Source organism: Coptis chinensis, chromosome 3, assembly GCF_015680905.1.
Source record: "Coptis chinensis isolate HL-2020 chromosome 3, ASM1568090v1, whole genome shotgun sequence".
NCBI classification, from domain to species: Eukaryota; Viridiplantae; Streptophyta; class Magnoliopsida; order Ranunculales; family Ranunculaceae; genus Coptis; species Coptis chinensis.
The window spans coordinates 90,426,352-90,444,220 of record NC_141458.1 but is presented as its reverse complement, the minus strand read 5'-3'; the positions used below and the strand labels follow the sequence as shown (position 1 = coordinate 90,444,220).

General features: G+C 39.3%; 1 protein-coding gene across 1 annotated transcript; it reads right to left on the bottom strand.

Annotated features, from left to right (window-relative positions):
* Positions 1 to 6,740: 6,740 nt before the first annotated feature.
* On the bottom strand, positions 6,741 to 7,616 carry LOC147511558 (uncharacterized). Its single transcript, XM_086598504.1, has one exon. It carries the CDS (start codon positions 7,614 to 7,616, stop codon positions 6,741 to 6,743), a length of 876 nt encoding a protein of 291 aa, XP_086454630.1.
* Between the last annotated feature and the right edge of the window lie 10,253 nt (positions 7,617 to 17,869).

The window sequence follows — 17,869 nt, the reverse complement described above, 5'->3', positions numbered from 1 at the left end:
CACCCACGGTCCCGTGGAACAGATTAACCGTGGCTAAAAATATTAAAGCTATGAAACGAAAGCATAAACCTATTTGCTACGGTCAAAATCGTGAGGGAAAGTATGCAAGGGTTCATGACCGTGGCTAAAAAACCGGGCATCAGGTGGGAAAAAGCCCATTTTCTTGTAGTGCTTATTATATAACCAATCGATAAAATCTGTTTGTATCTCTACTTACTGTCTTTGTTATCCCTTTTCTTCGCCTCGCCGAACTAGATTGCAAAGACTCAATGATACTCACTACAATTTATTCAAATAAGTTAGTATATATGTGTGAATTTATTAATAGGAAGTAAACATTCATGCCAAAAACTAACACTGTAGTGATGATCATCAAGTCCATCGACTTCCAAACGGAAAAGTAGCCATCTACGGATTTGTACAAATTGCTCCTTCGACAAAATCACATCTTTACCTTCAAGCACAGAACCCTCATCGCTATATTCATCATTTTCATCTAGAAACACTTGACCATTGGTTTTGTGATTCTTGGGTCATGTGCATTTGGAATGTACTCCATTGCATACCTAAATGCACTCGAGACAAGATACTCACTGCAATCGATCCTTCAACAAATCGTTTTGTTACCGGGTATATCTTTGCACTCCTTCATTGACCTAATTAAGTGATAAACCCATGAATGCATTTATTAATTTTATTTAAAAGCAAGGAAAAAAGAATTAGCATTGAAAGAAGGATTATTTACCGTTCAAATGGATACATCCAACGATTTTGAGCCGGGTCCACACATCAATGCCTCATCATCGCCTAGATGCACAACAAGGTGAATGCTAATATCAAAAATGATGGTGGAAAGTACTTTTCCAAAGACGACAACGCCTCTACAACCATGTACTTGGCATCTTGGATTTCTTTCCGAATTACAACTTTCGAACACAAAAGGTTAAAAAATAAGCTTATCTGATGAAGAGCTTTCCGCAAATCAGGATGAGTTGGAAAAGCATGTTGAAGTAGCACGGGCAAAAGATATTGCATAATCACATGATAGTCGCGGTGACTTCATTACAAACAAACCAGGTGGATCAAGACCCGACAATGTTACTTTCGATTAGATGAAAAACCCGAAGGGAGCCTCAAAGTTTTCAAAGTTTTAAGGAAATCCATCTTCTCTGCTTTATCTAGGAAGAATGGTCTTTGTAGGTTTAACTTGTTTCCCACTTGTAGGGGTCGGTTTGCATCCATCGATCCCGTGTGTATGCCAAGTTCCCTCATATCCTCTCGCACCGGATCAGTATCTTTCGATTTGTCTTTCTTATTAAGGATCGTGTCTAGTATGTGCTCGCAACATTCTTTTCAATGTGCATCACATCAATAACATGGCGAACTTTGTGATAGATCCAAGTAAACAAGGAAAAACAATATGGACTTTCTATACGGGCCGATGTAACTTCATTACCTTCATTGTCAGCAACCATTAATTTGACCACCTCTCTTCCGCTTCCGACCACGTTTATACTTCACATAACTCAATGTTTGCAAAAGTACATCGCCATTTAATCGTTGAGGAGGATTTCTACGCTCTTCTTTCTTGCTACCCACTAGCCCCAGTACTTGCCGTTCCCGAGCGGGTGATTGCCTTTAAGAAATATACGATAATCTAAGTATACATTTTTCCTACTAGACTTCAAATATATGGAAGGAGTATTGTCACCACAAACAGGACAAGCTTTGTAACCATGTGTTACGCAGCCGCTAAGTTTCCATATACGCAGGCAAATCATGGATACCCCACATTAGCATAGCCTTCAAAGTGAAGTTTTTTCTCTTTGTTCATGTCATAAGCCGACACTCCTTTCCACAACTCTTTCAACTCATCGCATAATGGTTCAAGAAAAACATCTATGTCTCCTTTTGGTGCCTTTGGACGGGTATAAGTAAAGACAACATCTGAAACTCTGCTTTCATGCACATAGAAGGGGAGATTGTAAAGGCACGGTGATAACAGGCCAACAACTATAACTAGTAGATTGAATGCTACGTGATTAAACCCATCGGGTTGCAATTGCAAGCCAAACATTCGGTTGCTTTCATTAGCAAAGTTTGGCCACTTTTCTTTACAAATTTTCCATCGACTGAATCAATTGGATGACGCATATAAGCCGCTAAGAAGTCTCGCCGTGCATGCCATGTCATCTCATGCTATCCACGGTATAGTATACAACCGCTTGAAGTCTTGGAATTAAAGGAAAATGTCTCAGATTCTTGTTAGGCTCCTTGGAATTCTTCTTCCCTTTACTCTCCTCCTTAACTTTAAACCTTGGTGCTTGGCACTTTTCGGGACATTCTGTCAAATCTTTGTTCATTTTCCAATATAAGATACAATTGTTCTCACATGTATGAATGCACGTAGCCTTCATCCCTAAGTCTTTCAACATCTCCTTCATTACGGATACTTCTTCGGGGAGGGTGTTACCTTTAGGCAACCATCGCCTCAACAAGGATAAAGTACTTGTCATACCAGGTTCGGACCAACCAAATTCTTTCTTTACATTATGAAGTTCTACAAGTCTTTGAGAGAGTTGTCCGGGACCTTCACATGTAGGATACAATTTTTCAGTTGCCTTTTTCTTATAATCGTAATACCCTTTTTCCTAAGTCTGGTTCGGGAACATAAGGCTCATCAAATTCAATTCTAAAACTGTCATCACACCGCCACCGTGATCACCATGTAATCCAAAAGCGAGTCGACAAAGTTTCTCATCCCAATCCCAACATCCCCAATGGTTTCTTCCTCGGTGTCCCATCTCAAACCCATCATCATCCGAGGTTTTTCTCCAATATTTGCAACCAATGGAGGATGAACAAAGAAAGCCGTTAGATAAGTCCTCACCATGTAAAGTCCATACACGATAGGACTTCTCTATACCTTTTGAGATTAAATGGTATCCAACCTCTTTATATCGCCAACCAATACCTATTCCGACACTTCTTGCACGGGCAAGGACACTTCTTCCGCCCAACTTCCACTCTGCAAATTTAAGAAAAACCTCAACTCCCAATGAATAGACGCCGCCTCTTCGTTTTCACTCATCCACTCTTTATCTATTGGTTCGACATTCTATACTATATTTAGACACCAAGGGAAATAATGATCGAAGATAAATAATAGACAACTAGCTATCCAAGTACAACCAAAAAACAAGAAACAAACGGCATCATAAATATAAAAACAGAAACTTTATATACATAAAATAAAAACCAAATAAAACCAATAAGTCCAACACGTGCGCTAAATACAAACACGTTTAAATACTACGCAGCTCGCAAGATAAAACCAATGCATAAATGATCTGGAAGTTATGATTCTAATCATGCATAATTACTAGTTCATTAACCCCCATACTGAAATGAGCTCCATACTCAAACCTATATAATCCAATTTAATCTTCGTCTATTTTCGATATGATTTAACCTTACTTTTGAAACAATGTCGCCTAACATATCACTAGTCGTTCATAGGATGTGCAAATTATACAAGCATTGTTAGAATTCAGTAGCAACCTCTTATTTTATCATCAACATTGCAAAATATAAACTCGCATAATCTGATGAATTCAACCAAACTAAATATTCAAGTGTGCATTAATAATGATATATCTTTCTCAACAAAGATCGGAGAAAAAAAAAAACTGGAGAAAGAAAACTACTTCAATAACTATATCTAAGATAACATCCAGTACTTAAGATTCCAAAAGATTTTAAATTTCAGCACTTGACAATGTGTAACTCAATACATTGAGTACAATACCATAAATTGTTTGTGTAACATAGAGTTACCATCATCATAAAATGTACTTGGGAACAAAATATGTAATTTATTCTAAAAAACAAAAACATAAACCGTCGATTAAACCCCCAATTTACCCCTCTCTAACAACAGCATGAAAATTGTCATAATCAAATAGGAACATATCTTTTAACAACATGTTTCCCAAAGAAGAATAAAGACTAGCGACCAAACCACCAATAACACTAGTAACAACCACAGTTCTAGGACCCAACGCAACTTAATAAAAAGCCCCAGTACCCAAACCAGCTAAAACATTATTCAACAACTATATCTAGATTCATTAAACAAGGTAGACTAAAAAGTAGAGTGAGCACCGATTGGAAGCTTACCGAATTTTGAACTTCCACTTTTGATCAGTCCACTTCGTTACCAATAGTCCACTGGAATTCTACAAATAATTAAACTAGGAGAATGAGAGGGAGAAAGAAAAAAATTGATTTTTCAATCGATAAAAAAAACAATATGGTAAAAATTGATTTGACGAATTGGAATCGAGAGAGTCAACTCACTAACCTGGGGTTGTAGAAAGTTGGAGAAGTAGAGAAAGAAATCGCAAGATTAGGGTTCTTAAGAGAGTTTTTTCTTTTGTTTCCTTCCTAACTTAAAAACGGCGAAATTAGAATTGGCTAATTAAGTGTTAGCCGGAAAAAAAAACGGGGGGAAAGAATGAAAGCCAAGCCGCGATGACCAAACTTGGCCCACTTCGGTTTTTTTTTTTTCAAATTATTTTAATTTTGTTGCCTAATTTTCTACTTTTCTCACGGATATAAGTGTTAGCATATCCAAAAAAAATGTGAAAATATTATTATATTATAATTCAAGATTTTAAGTAACACTTGCGGTCATAAGTAACGGATATATCCGTTACTTATTGAGTAACAGTTATTTCCGTTACTTATTGAAAATTTGCCCTATTACAAAATAGCAGTTATGGTGTAGTGTACCCTTATATTTCGCGGTTCAATTGAATCAACTGTTGCTGAAAGATAGGCTAATGCATCATTCCTTGGTCTTTGCGAAATTGAGATGCACTCAAACTTTGCAGCGAGATCACGTATAACATCTAAATAAGTCGCCATTCATTTATCTCGTGCTTGATATGACCCTCCAAACTGACAAGCGACTAGCTTAGAATCCGTTACCATATTGATTTCCTTTGCCCCCATTTCGAGCGCCGCTCTCATTCCAAATATTGCGGCTTCATATTCGGCTTCATTGTTGGAAGTAGGAAAGCAAAGTCGGACGGACCGTTCGATTCGGCTACCGTTTGGGTCGATTATCACACAATCGATCCCAGACCCCTTCCTATTACTAGAACCATCGGTATACACAACCTACGCCTCGCCTCCGGTGACATTCTCTTCAACGGAGTCAGGTTGGTGGTTGTGAAAATCTTGCAGCTGTTCTTCTTCGAATAACTCGGGAGAAACCGTGATATCTTCAACCAGGAAATCCGCCATCAGAGAAGCTAATGCATGACCTTTTTCTGCAGTGCGAGGCTCATATAAGATGTGGTAAGCACTTAGATAACTAGACCAATCAACCGAGGCGGCAGACTCTTCGGCTCGTCCGAAGTGCCTGCCTTTATGAAGGGATATTATGTATATACTTTAACAATACGTCCCGAAAATATGGCTTAAGCCTGCGTCTTTGCATGCACCGCATGAAGTCGCGATTTTCTTGATTTTAGAATATCTACTTTCTGATCCAGTTAACATTTTGCTAATGAAGTATATTGGGCGCTCCTCCGGGTTTTCCTCGAACAATTTGGCGCTTACTCGATATCGGTCGCCAAATAAATTCAATGTCTTGGCGGTTTCGCGGGTTGACAGGGGGGTGATACCAAGTAAGCTTTAATTTCTTTAAAAGCCCTATCACAGTCCTCGTTCCAAACTAAGGCACCTTTCAACGTTTGAAAGAATGGCTTGCATCAATCCGAATACTTTGATATGAACCTATTTAGGGCTGCCAAATGACCAACGAGCCACTGAATTTCTTTTTTATTCGATGGTGGGGGCATTTTGAGAATGGCCTGAATCTGTTCAGGGTTTGCCTTAATACCCAGTCGAGTCATCAGAAATCCTAAGAACTTTCCAGACGCTAACGCAAAGGAACATTTCAAAGGGTTCAACTTCAGTTTGTATCTTACTAGCCTATCGAAAACCTCTTGTAAATGCTGAAGGTGGTCTGGTGTTTCTTTGGATTTGACTACCATGTCATCTATGTAAACTTCCATGATACGCCCAATCAGCTCGGCAAATATTGTATTCATCATCCTTTGATAGGTGGCGCCTACATTTTTCAAACCAAATGGCATGACTGTAAAATAATACAGGCCATGGTCCATGATGAACGCCGTGTGCTCTTGGTCTTTCTCAAGTAGAGGTATCTAGTTATAACCAGACGAAGCGTCCATGAACGACACACGCTCGAATCCCGAGGTTGCATCGACTAGATCTGAGATGTGAGGTAATGGGTATTGCATGGGGCAAGCTTTGTTTAGGTTGGTAAAGTCGATGCAAACCCTGAGCTTCCCATTCTTTTTGGAACCGCAACAATATTGGATACCCATGTAAGGTATTCGACGGGCCATCCTCCTTGGTCTTTGTCGAACTGGTTTGAATCTCGGGTCAATATCGAGCCTGTGGCAAGCAACATCCATGTCGATTCCGGGCATTTGGTTGATATTCCAGGCAAATATTTCTTGATAATCCCATAACAGAGAGCTCTTTTTTCGATTGGGGGTAAACCGGCAGCAATGAAAGTAGTTTCATGGCTCTCGCCCCCTATCTGAACTTCTTCCAACTGATCGATCAAGGGACCTTCTACAGAGCGTCGGGCTTCTTATACCTGATAAGCCCAATATTTCTGTAATTGCTATTTGGCATGATCAACCTGGAAGATCGTGTTGCCCCGGACTTCGGATTTCCTGGGTATCTTCCAGTGCCAAATCGTGACACTGATGTGACATCATCTGGTCACTGTGGACCTTACAGACTCCCGTTGGCGTTGGGAATTTCAACGCATGGTGGAATGTGGATACAACAGCCTGATTGGCATGGATCCAATCCCTACCGAAAATTGCATTATAACAAGAACCACAATCTACCAGAAGAAAATTTATCCCGACAGATTGATGCCCAATTGTGACAGGGAGATGAACCTTTCCAATAGCATGAGCTGGTTCAACGTTGAACCCAATGATTGGATTACGGTCTTCTATGATCAGGTCCTCTGATAGCTTCATCCTGGAGTAAGCCCTGGTGAATAACACGTTAGCTGAGCTTCCTGTGTCGATAAGAACCTTCTGCACCCTAAAGATTCCTATCCATGCAGTAATGACAACAACGTCATTGTGAGGGTAATAAACCCCCTTTTCGTCGTTCTCAGTGAACTTCAACTCGTGGCTTTCATAGGTCTCAGTATTGATACCTTGGTCAAAATTGAAACTGTTGACCTGGTAATGATCTTGTATATGAGGAAGTTTCAAGTGTGTTTCTATCTTTTGTTGACAGCGGGAGATGCTATCGACACGGGCATGGCATACATCAATAACGTTGTGTTCAACCAAGTTGATATGGGCTGACCTAGTTTTGTTTTGAACAAACTCAGTAAGTTGTCCATCATCAACGAGGTGTTGAACTTCTTTCTTTAAAGCTCTGCAGTGATCTGTTTCATGCCCAATATCATTATGATATCTGCATTTTTTATTCTTATCCCGCCTACCTGTAGGATCTTCTGATAGCGGCCGAGCTGGCAGTAACATTTTCTTAGTTCTGATTTTTTTCGTACAGGTCTGCAAGGCCAAGAGTCAAAGGGGTGAATTCCTTTTCATCTAGATTTGGGGCCTTTGTATTATTCTGAGTACTCCTCTTGTTACCTTGATTGGTAGGCTTATCCTTTTTGGAGTCTTGGAAGCGGGATTTGCGCCATCTCTTCTCTGTCGAGACTTTTGATCATCTTCCACTCGAACGTATCCTTCCACTCGGGTGAATAAATCAGAGAGGGTGGTAGGCGGCTTTCGAGTAAGAGAGTTGTAAAGTCCATCTTTGTCGAAATGCAACGCTTGATGGAATGCCTGTATTGTGAAAGCATCACTCACATCGAACCCGGCATGAAGCTTCTCGAACCGTCGTGTACCAAACTCTTAATTGTTTCATCTTTCTCCATAGCGAGATTGAATAGTGTGCTCGGACTCTTCTTCGTCTTCATATTGTATTGAAAACATTCAACGAACATATCACTGAACTTGGTAAATGAATCAATTGAACGTGGCACCAACTTGTTAAACCAAGATAGTGCGTATCCTTTCAACGTTGCTGGAAAAATACGACACATTAACGACTCATGAAATTCCCATAATGTCATAGCCGCTTGGTAGCTCATGACGTGCTCGTTCGGACAACCATCTACGACATCGTAAGTCGGAAGAAGGGGTTGTTTGAATGCCTCAGGATGAACATAGTCCCTAATGTCATTTACAAAGGGTGAAAATTCCAGACCTCGTATAGCCCTTTCCAAGAAGGGATCGTCTCGCATGGTTTACTTGGTCACGGCTTGGTTAATTAATTCCTTAACCCTTTGTTCATTCATATTCTCATAGCTGTCTTCATCTTGATTCTCTTCTCTCTAGATCCGTTCATCACGGGCTAAGATCCGATTGGGATTCAGTCCCTGCTGACGTTCAATTTTACCCCGCCTTTTACCTGCCACTCTATTAGCAGGTAGTGGACTCTCATTCCGATTTGTGCGTTGGGACTCATATCTTGATCCGGACACCTCCATGGATGCTAGCATGTCTGAACTGGAATTCAATGCAGTTGCTGGCGTTCAAGATTGTTGTGACTGGTCTGTCCGAGGATTTGTGCCCAAACGATCCCAGACATTGTTTGACTGTGAATGAGTGGGGAAACCACGATAGGGTGGATTGTCCGGCTTTGGCTTGGATCTCTAACTTCGATCATTATTGTGAATAAGGGTTTGGCCATTATTAGGATCTTCGCTACCGTTCTGTTCAGCCCTTTGCCTTTGCCTACGTTCGGACAAAGGGGACTCGACCGATTGGTGCTCCTCGGGGTCTCGGGCCGTTTGCCTAGTTAATTTCTCAAATTCTCGTTTTTCTCTCAACTATTCTTGTCAAAAGAGATAAGATTTGGATCCGATTGGTATTGGATTTCGATGGAGGCGTGGGTTACCATGTCGGCCTCCCGCCCCTTCAAGATGTCACGTGATAAGAGCCCAAAACGTAGTTTTAACCCTTAACCATCATACTTTTAGACCAATTATGTGAGTAATAATTAAGAGTTAATATCGATTCGTGTTTTATGCATTTCAGGCTTCAAAGTCCATTATGTGTAGAAATGTGCCACTTTAGCAAGATAAAGGAGAAAAGGTCGGTTGCTAAGGAGTTCTGTGAATAAAGGCCAAGATTCAAGGAGGCAAAGCCTTTGTAAAGCCCGGTCAAAAGCTGAAAAGTCAACATGGGCAGAAATAGTACACAAGTCAGCAGAACTTCCGAAGGCCGTATCTTTGGACTCAGACCTCGGAATTGGGTCTACCTTATGTCAAAACGACCGGCTCGGAAAGAGCTTTCCAATGGTCTAAGCCTTGGCCCAATCAGAGGAGCAAAAGTGGACGAAAAGTCTATCAAAGCCAACTGCAGCTGAAGAGGCCTTTTTGGACTGAAAGAATTGGGTTTTAGGCCTGATTCTCTGGCCCAAAACATGGCTCCAAGCCCATGCATGATTTTTGGATCTGAAGCATATAAAAACAAAAGCTTAGCTCTTTGTTAATGGTAAATAGTTAGGTTAGAAAATAAATTAGGTTAGGATAAGAAAAGTAGCCATTAAACCTTAGCTTTTAGATCTAGATCTAGTTTTTACATTCATTCAATTAGTTAGTTTAGAATCATATTTAGTTTTTAGAATAAAGTATTAGTTCTTCATTTCAATTTAGATTATTGCTTAAATTCTTATTTGGATTTAGTTGTCTTAAATTCATAATTAGTTATTCACAATCTTAGTTCTAAATTAGTTTTAATTTCAGTTTAATTTAATTATGTCTTGTTCTTATTATTGTTCTTGTGTTGGGAATGGTAGTATAGAAATTTCACATCAAATCATTACTCTCACCATTGTTCCTTTTGGGTTTGATTAGTTGAATTTGTTTAAGTCTTGAGAGTTAAGAGTGGGCCGAATCCTTACTCATTATATTGCATGATTATGTTTTGAGAGTAAGAAGAATTGATTTAAACGTAAGAACGGTAGGATTACGTATTAGTGTTGTTAACATTAATATTTAGGATTCTATTATTTTATGCGGTTATCATCACGCGATATATCATTACATGCGGGTTCATGGGACCATCCCGGCGTGTATTTCGGCAGCTCTTGTGCTCTCCGCGTTCTTGGCGAGGACCACGGAGACTAGATTCCTGAGTTCCTAGTGGCTTCAAAGTGTGTGGAACTGCTTCAGATAGTCTGTTTCCTTTGTTATGAGAGTAGGATCTACGACGGCTCGACTACCCCACCTCTGTGGTGGTGCCTAGAGTCTCCATGTTTTTCCGAGTCGCTACGTGCTGATTGGCAGCTTCTATGTTAGTCATCGCAATTTGTTCGGCCATGGTAATAGGGACGTATGAAAAATAAGACCAAGGATATCACGCTTCAACGGAACCACGTGGTCGTGGGTTCGTCCCCACATACGGCGCCAAAGAATGTCGGGGCAAAAAGTTAACCCGACACTCCTGATATAATGGGGCTTCCGAATGCTTGAAAGAGATGGGATTAGGTATTTTGGAAGAAGAGAGACTGCACCAACGTTCTGGTTGCCTACGTACCCAGTAAGGAATCCGGGATCAAGTCTCTTAAAACGTAGTTCTGGAGGCTGTAGAAGCCTCCGTATTTATAACAATCTCCTGCCTTGGCGGCCAAGAAAGTGATTCTCGGAGATTGCCTTCCTTGATGAATCCTAGTATAATCCTATCTAAAATAGGACCATTCCCCAAGATTTCATTCTATCATTGTGCAAGATCTTATCGGATTGCACTAGGATTCTTCGCCTCTGCGGATCGGGTTACTGGATCAGAATCATCCGGACGGATTGGATCCATGAACTTGGGCCACCCGGATGGGCCCTGGACTTGTTGTGAACTCTGACGGATTAGAGGTCCAGATGATCCAAAAGTGTTTATTTGACAGCCACCCGACTAATCCGCCGCTGGTCCCACTCCCCATCCATGGTCCTAGTACGTTCTAGACCGAAAATATGATGTAGGGTACACACAGGTGTAATATTACACCTCCACATAAGTTCCACTTAAGTGTCATTAGGATTTAACAACTCCACTTACACACTTATTTATAGACTATATATATCCACACTTTATAGCTCCCAATGGAGAGATGTAAAAAAAAAAAAAAAAATAAAAGATTTAAAGCTCGGACGTTACTTGGAGTGATGTTTGAGTTTAATTTAAAGAGGGACACGTTCAAGTTTAAAAATTAGAAATCAACTCTTAAGAACTAAAGAGGGACGTCACTTGGAGTGGCGTCCGAGCTTTTTAACAATTTATATCTGGGTGGGGAATTGCTCATTTGCTATATGTATTAGCTATTGACTTATTAACTACGGTTTACAACCTCCATTGGAAAGAGTTTTTTGAATTTAGGTGGTGTAAACTTTACACTTTATACTATTTACACCCTCCCCCCCCCCCCATTGGAGATGCTCTTACACACTAATTTATAGACTACTTATATCCACACTGTAGTTTCCAATGGATAGATGTAAAAAATTAAAATTTGGATTTTAAATTAAAAGAGGCGTCACTCCAAGTGGCGTCCGAGGGTTCAACAATTAGAAATCAACACGTTAGAACTAAAGAGGGACCTTACTTGGAGTGATGTCTAGACATGCTTTAAATTCACATGTCACTCACTCACTCCAAAGCGCCCTGCACTTTTAACAACTTGTGTCCAAGTGGGAATTCTCCATTTTATTGATAATGATAACGAATTTTACAAATAATTAGGACAAGCGTGCAATAAGCTACACCGCAAGTCATTTCTGAATAGCAAATCCTATCCTTCTAAAAACAAACTCGTGAGAATCAGCTGTCATAACGTTACTGTCCATAACTTTCTGAAGTCTCTTGAGAAGCTCAACAAACTGTTGTTCCAAGAAACCGAAAGTGTCAAAACTAAACGGAATGAAACAATGCTGGTTAGCCTTGCAAACTTCTTCATGCTTCTCCATCTTCCCTGTCGTTACTCTCTTAGCTACTTCTCCCACCTCAAAGTTACCATTCCCCAACCCTACCAACGGAGAGACTCCAGTTACATCAACACATGCATGTTTTCCCTCAGACTAATTGTAAATCAAGACATCCGTAGGCCGAAAAGTCGATCTTCCTTCATTCAGATCAGTGAGAAAGTTAACAGGAGCTTCTTTATTCACTTGTACCCCATCCTTCCAAAATGCATCACATAAAATGTCTCTGACATGATCATGTCGGTATTTGAAACCTGGAAAATGTCGAAAATGTGCTGCATGGTCCTCGAAAGCATCCAATCTACTTCTTTTGCAAACAGGGCATAAACCACCGTCAGAGTACAAGGGAATCATGAGACGGTACCGGAGAATAGAACGATACTCCACCGGTGACATACGCTGTCCAAGTCCCTCCATCAGAATAGCAAGTAGAAAATCTTTTGCGTGTTTCGAATGTAAGCATCATGTTTGGGCTCCACCTTCGGTGTGTTCCTAGACTCTTGATCCGGCCCAACACCTTTCTAGATTCTGGCCCAACACTACAGATCCGGCCCAACACTCTAGATCCGGCCCAACACCTTTCTAGATCAAGCCCAACACTCCAGATCTGGCCCAACACCTTTTCGGATTTTGGCCCAACACTCCGGATCCGACCCAACACCTTTCCGGACTCCGGCCCACCACTCCGAATCGACTTTTAACACCTTTCGGACTCACCCAATACTTTTCGGACTCGGCCCAATATTACGGATTTAACCCAATAGGATTCGGACTTGGTCTAGATCCAAATGTTTACATGTGCATCTAGCATAGGTTTAACAAAACATATACGCCTGGGCGGTCGGCGGATGGCGGATAAGTAGGAAAGATAAACCAAATCTTGAGGGATTTGTGGTCGAGTGGAATCACGGATTTTTCCCATAAAGAGTCCGCTCTCACTTTTAGAACTACGCGAAAGCAATCTTGTTGAGACTTGATCCTGTTTCGGACTTGCGTACATAGGTAGCCATCGAGGTTACGTCTCACCTTCTCCATCAATCCATCCACTACTCACAATCCTAATCGTGTTGGGGAATTTCTAGTCCAAACACATCCCGTGGAAACGCCCTTTGACCGGCCGGATAAATCAAACCCTCTCGAGACTAGCAACAATCTTACCATAGAGCGGCTTCCGCCAAAACATTTTGTGGTTTTAAGGGGCGGTAGCATTCCCAACCAAAGAATTGAGGTAAAACTTCGGGTGGCAAAGGAGACTCAATGCACTACTAGCAACATCAAGAATCTCATCCAAATGCATTGTACCACAACTCCTAAGAATGTGGTTACGAAGCTCGAAGTCGAAAGCGGGATGCCACAAAAGCAAATGTAGAGACATTAGTGGCACTGATAAATACCTAAACCACCTAGATGTAATGGGAGTGTCGATAAATGCCACTGCAAATCATTGAAGCCAGGACCATCAGAAACCACAATACCCAGCCTAGAGAACACTGCGGAGATGCCGATCAAAAGTTTGAGCTACCTCTCTGAAAATGGATGGTGGACAAGTACGAATCATGAAGACCAATTTAGAGAGCCCAATACAAGCTTATAAGAGCTTAACTCCTTTCGTGGATCTTCAATCTGACTAAGCGGGTTCATCAAAGTCATAGCCTTGTCAATACCCTTGCGAGTAAGACCCATGACAAAAGATGCATCAGTGTTAACTGCACCTCCAAGCAACCTGACCACCTGCTGAGGATGGGAAAAATATGAAGGAAAGAGACCGAGAGTAGAGCGACGTGGATCCAGTGATGGCCAAAATATCTAAGTTTTAGCCACACTAAGAACCAACCCATAAAAAGGACATTCTTCCTGAATCATACCCAAAGCTGTCGCCACCTGTTTTGTATCCTTGATCAAAGTCCCATCATCTAGGTACCAAGCTTGTCACTACACCATAACAGGCTATTAGTAACGGCAAAAAAGCGTTGCCATTATTTTTCATAGCGCTTTTTAAGCGTTGCGAATATAGCGTGGGTAAAGTGTTGCAAACATTTCTAACGATTCATAACCATTATAGTGCGTACATTACCAACGGTTATTTAATGTTTTTCTTAGTTGAATTTGTAACGCTTACCAAAAGCTGTTTTAACACGCTCTTTAAACTTTTGCAATGGTTTTCTAACGCTTTGTAACCGTTACTAATGTGGTGATACTGTAAAAAAAAAAAAAAAAAAAATCTTCCGCACCCCATTTTTTGGGGCTTCCATAATCTGAAAAAGTTTGTCCTTCCTGGCTCTATATACAAGCAAATATAAAAATTTGACATTCAATTTTAGCTATTGATCCATGAACCACATTCACACATATTACAAGTAAAACAACAGCATAGATGAGCATAATGCTGAAAGTAAAATGATACTCATTGAACCATATAACTTAACAACTTTGAAAGATTTTCTAGTGTACAATAGTCTTAAACAAGAGAAAATCACTTGTGGATTGAAAGGTACAAAAATCCACACATCCACTGTCATAAATTCTAATTCCAAGTACCTTCCAATTGCAATACCAAGTGCAAATATCTCCTTCAATTTCCAGCTACCAGGGAGGCATAGGTGATGGCTTCACTCATTACAAATGATAAAAAACAAGTCGACCATACACTCATTAGTGCAACTCCATAATTCCATTTATTTCCTGAAAATTCAATGTCAAAATACTACTTGTTAACTTGAAAGGACACCTAGCTACCTTATAATTACACCACTAACTTTATTTGCTTGTTTGTGTATGATGTGTGACAAAAGAATTCTACATCCCAATACCATATACTAGTAACTAACAGAAAAACAAAAACATCTCAAAACAATGATAAAGGACTTAAAAACATATCTTAATTCACGGTCGTGATATTGGAGCCATAACCATTGCTTTTGGGAATTTCTTCATATCCACCCCAAACCCTACTTAGATATTAAATTCATCAAAAAAGTACTCAACCAAGGTCATTTCAATATTTTGACCCCTCGAGCTTCGGTTCCATCTAACATCTTTCATCTATAATAATTCTAGAATAAGCAATAGGAACAAACACCATGTTGACCAAGTAAAAACACGTGTGTGAAGGTAACCTTTTTATTTTAGTAAGTCAGAACAACAATATTGAAACCGTCAATTTTAATAGCAAGACGGAGGTAATATCTAAAGACACCAATTTTTGTCCATAGGAAAATGTTATAAATAGGAAACTCATTGCATGTTATGAGCAACAAAGTAATTCCACATTGGTACACAAGTAACTAGAAGGTATATTTTCGTTTAGTTGTATATGCTTTAAATAATAAAACATGTGAGTAATAAGTTATCATAAGATGATGCAAACAATTAACAAAATGACATGATAGCGGCTTAAGTACCATATCAACAACCTATAACTTAAATTCAAAAGGTAGTAGTCCTTACCCGTTTTGCACTAAGGGCATATATTGGTTAACCTAAGATTCCATGAACTTATGAGGCTCTGTGTATGTGTTCAACCCACTCAACAATTGTGCATTGGTCACACTCCCTTTTGCATGGGTAGAAATGAATGGATTTTATTACCTTAAAACAAAAACAAAAAGTATTACTTTCTGGAAAAAGCTTTGGGCATAGGCTACATAAGTAAGGAAAAACCAAGCATATGCAAGGCACTTAAGGGAAAGATACACCACACTATCAAACATTTATAATATAGAGAATGAATGGTCTTGAAAAGTGAAAATTGCTATATCAAAAAACTATGCTATCCGTTTGTGCGTTACAAATAACACATTCTTTTGGAAAACCCGCCAAGTTGGTTATGGAAAATCAATTTAAGGCAATAGTGAAAATAACAATTTGTAAGTCTTCTTGCTCTTCATTTTTCCCTTTCCTAAAAACAAAGAGGTGCCCAGATTGTATTTCAGCTGCATACTAGGGAATGATCAGTGACTTCTTTGTACTAAATTGGGAGCATCTAGGTTCGCTAGAGGCTATGCAAAAGAAAGTCATTGGTACATCTGACTTACTTAAATGGCCAACTTCGATAGATATCAATCCCCTTAAGTCTTAAATTGTTAAACAAGAAATTTATGCTCAAAAGTAAAGCTAATATTGATGTGTAGGTATCTGAAGTTTTAAGATAGTGGTGGTAACTTCAAAAGAGTTTGTTTTAGAAGTGAGGTTCATCCTAAATTGTTTATAGTTTGAGTGTGGGAGTTGTGAATAAGAAAGGTAGACTCTTGTATAAATTATATTGGTTTTAAGCTAATGAAAACATGAAAACTTTAGTTGTTGGTATTGAAATGACTTGAAAACATTGAAAGAAAGATTGATTGAAGATTGAAATAGAAACAAGTAAAATAAGATTGAAGATTGAAATAAGAACAAGTAAAATAACAAATTTTGATTGAAAGGAAATAAAACAAACAATAAAGTAAAAACTTGAATTGAAAAACTAGACAAGAAATTAAACAAACCAAATGGTTTGGATCCTAAGACAATGGATGGTTTCTCTCTCTCCCTTAATTTTGGGTTATATACCCCTACTTTTGCCTTTTACAAATTTGCCCTTCTCTATTACAAATTAGACACCTCACACTTCACTTTTGCTTTTGCTTTTTTTGATTTCTTCTTGACCAAGGTAGGTTTTGAGAGAATGTCATATTTTGAGATAAGGGCCTCCATCTCTGGTCTTTTAAGTTGAGGGCTTTGACATTTGACTTTGACCGTTGACTTTGATTTTTTCAACACATTTCCATAGCAGCTTCTGGTCTTCATACTAAACGCGGTTAAGACTCTTTTTGGTGTTAAGACGCAGCTTTTATGATAAGTGGTCTGAAATACTCCATAACTTGAAACAAAACAATAAAAGCTGTGAGTTATTTTTTCGTTAAGTATAAGAAGGGTTGTAATGTAGCAATATACGGGTAATAAAATGCATATTTGGGGTGATCAATTATCCTAAGTCCAAACATTGACTTGCACTCTAAAATCCTCTTTCATTGAACCAATTTGAAGTTCTAGGAGCAATGATAGAGGGAGAAAGATGTGTGAATAAAGACTGAGAAACCGACCACTTTGGGTAGGAGTTGATTTGAGGGGTCAAATCCAACTTTGTGATAACGATATATCACCACGTTATACATGCTTCCCTTGAATATAAATCATAGAAATGAACAAGGATATATTTCAGGAACAAATGCGCACTAGTTTACGCTAAATTGAACTTTTTCCCAACCAATTCAAACTCAAAGGTGTTAAGACTGTAATACACAAAATGTAAGTTTTCATAAGTTTTTAAAGAGCTTACACTTCCAGCTCATGTTCCTGATCAATGTTAATAACTTCTACGATATTGCTCCATCTACATTACTTGAACTACTATAAATTACAGTTGTACACTCGCAAAAGTCATGTATACTGTGTTTCTATAATTTCTTCCAAGAACTGATTAATTGTGAGTTACCATACATGTGTTTTAAATTTAATGTTGTGCAAGTCATTGCAATTAAAGGACATCCTGGCCATTTGTGCCAAATAGTCCAAGCATGAAGCATATAGTCTCAAGTCATGCGCAATTTAAAATCTTGCTATACCACTCCTTTGTCCATCGAAAAATGATCAAACTGAACACTCATTAGCTTGAATTTTCTCTTATAACACTTCACGGCCCAACCTCTCCCTTATAATCCTATATTACTAAGAACATGATATACATTTGGATACGATAAAAGACGATAA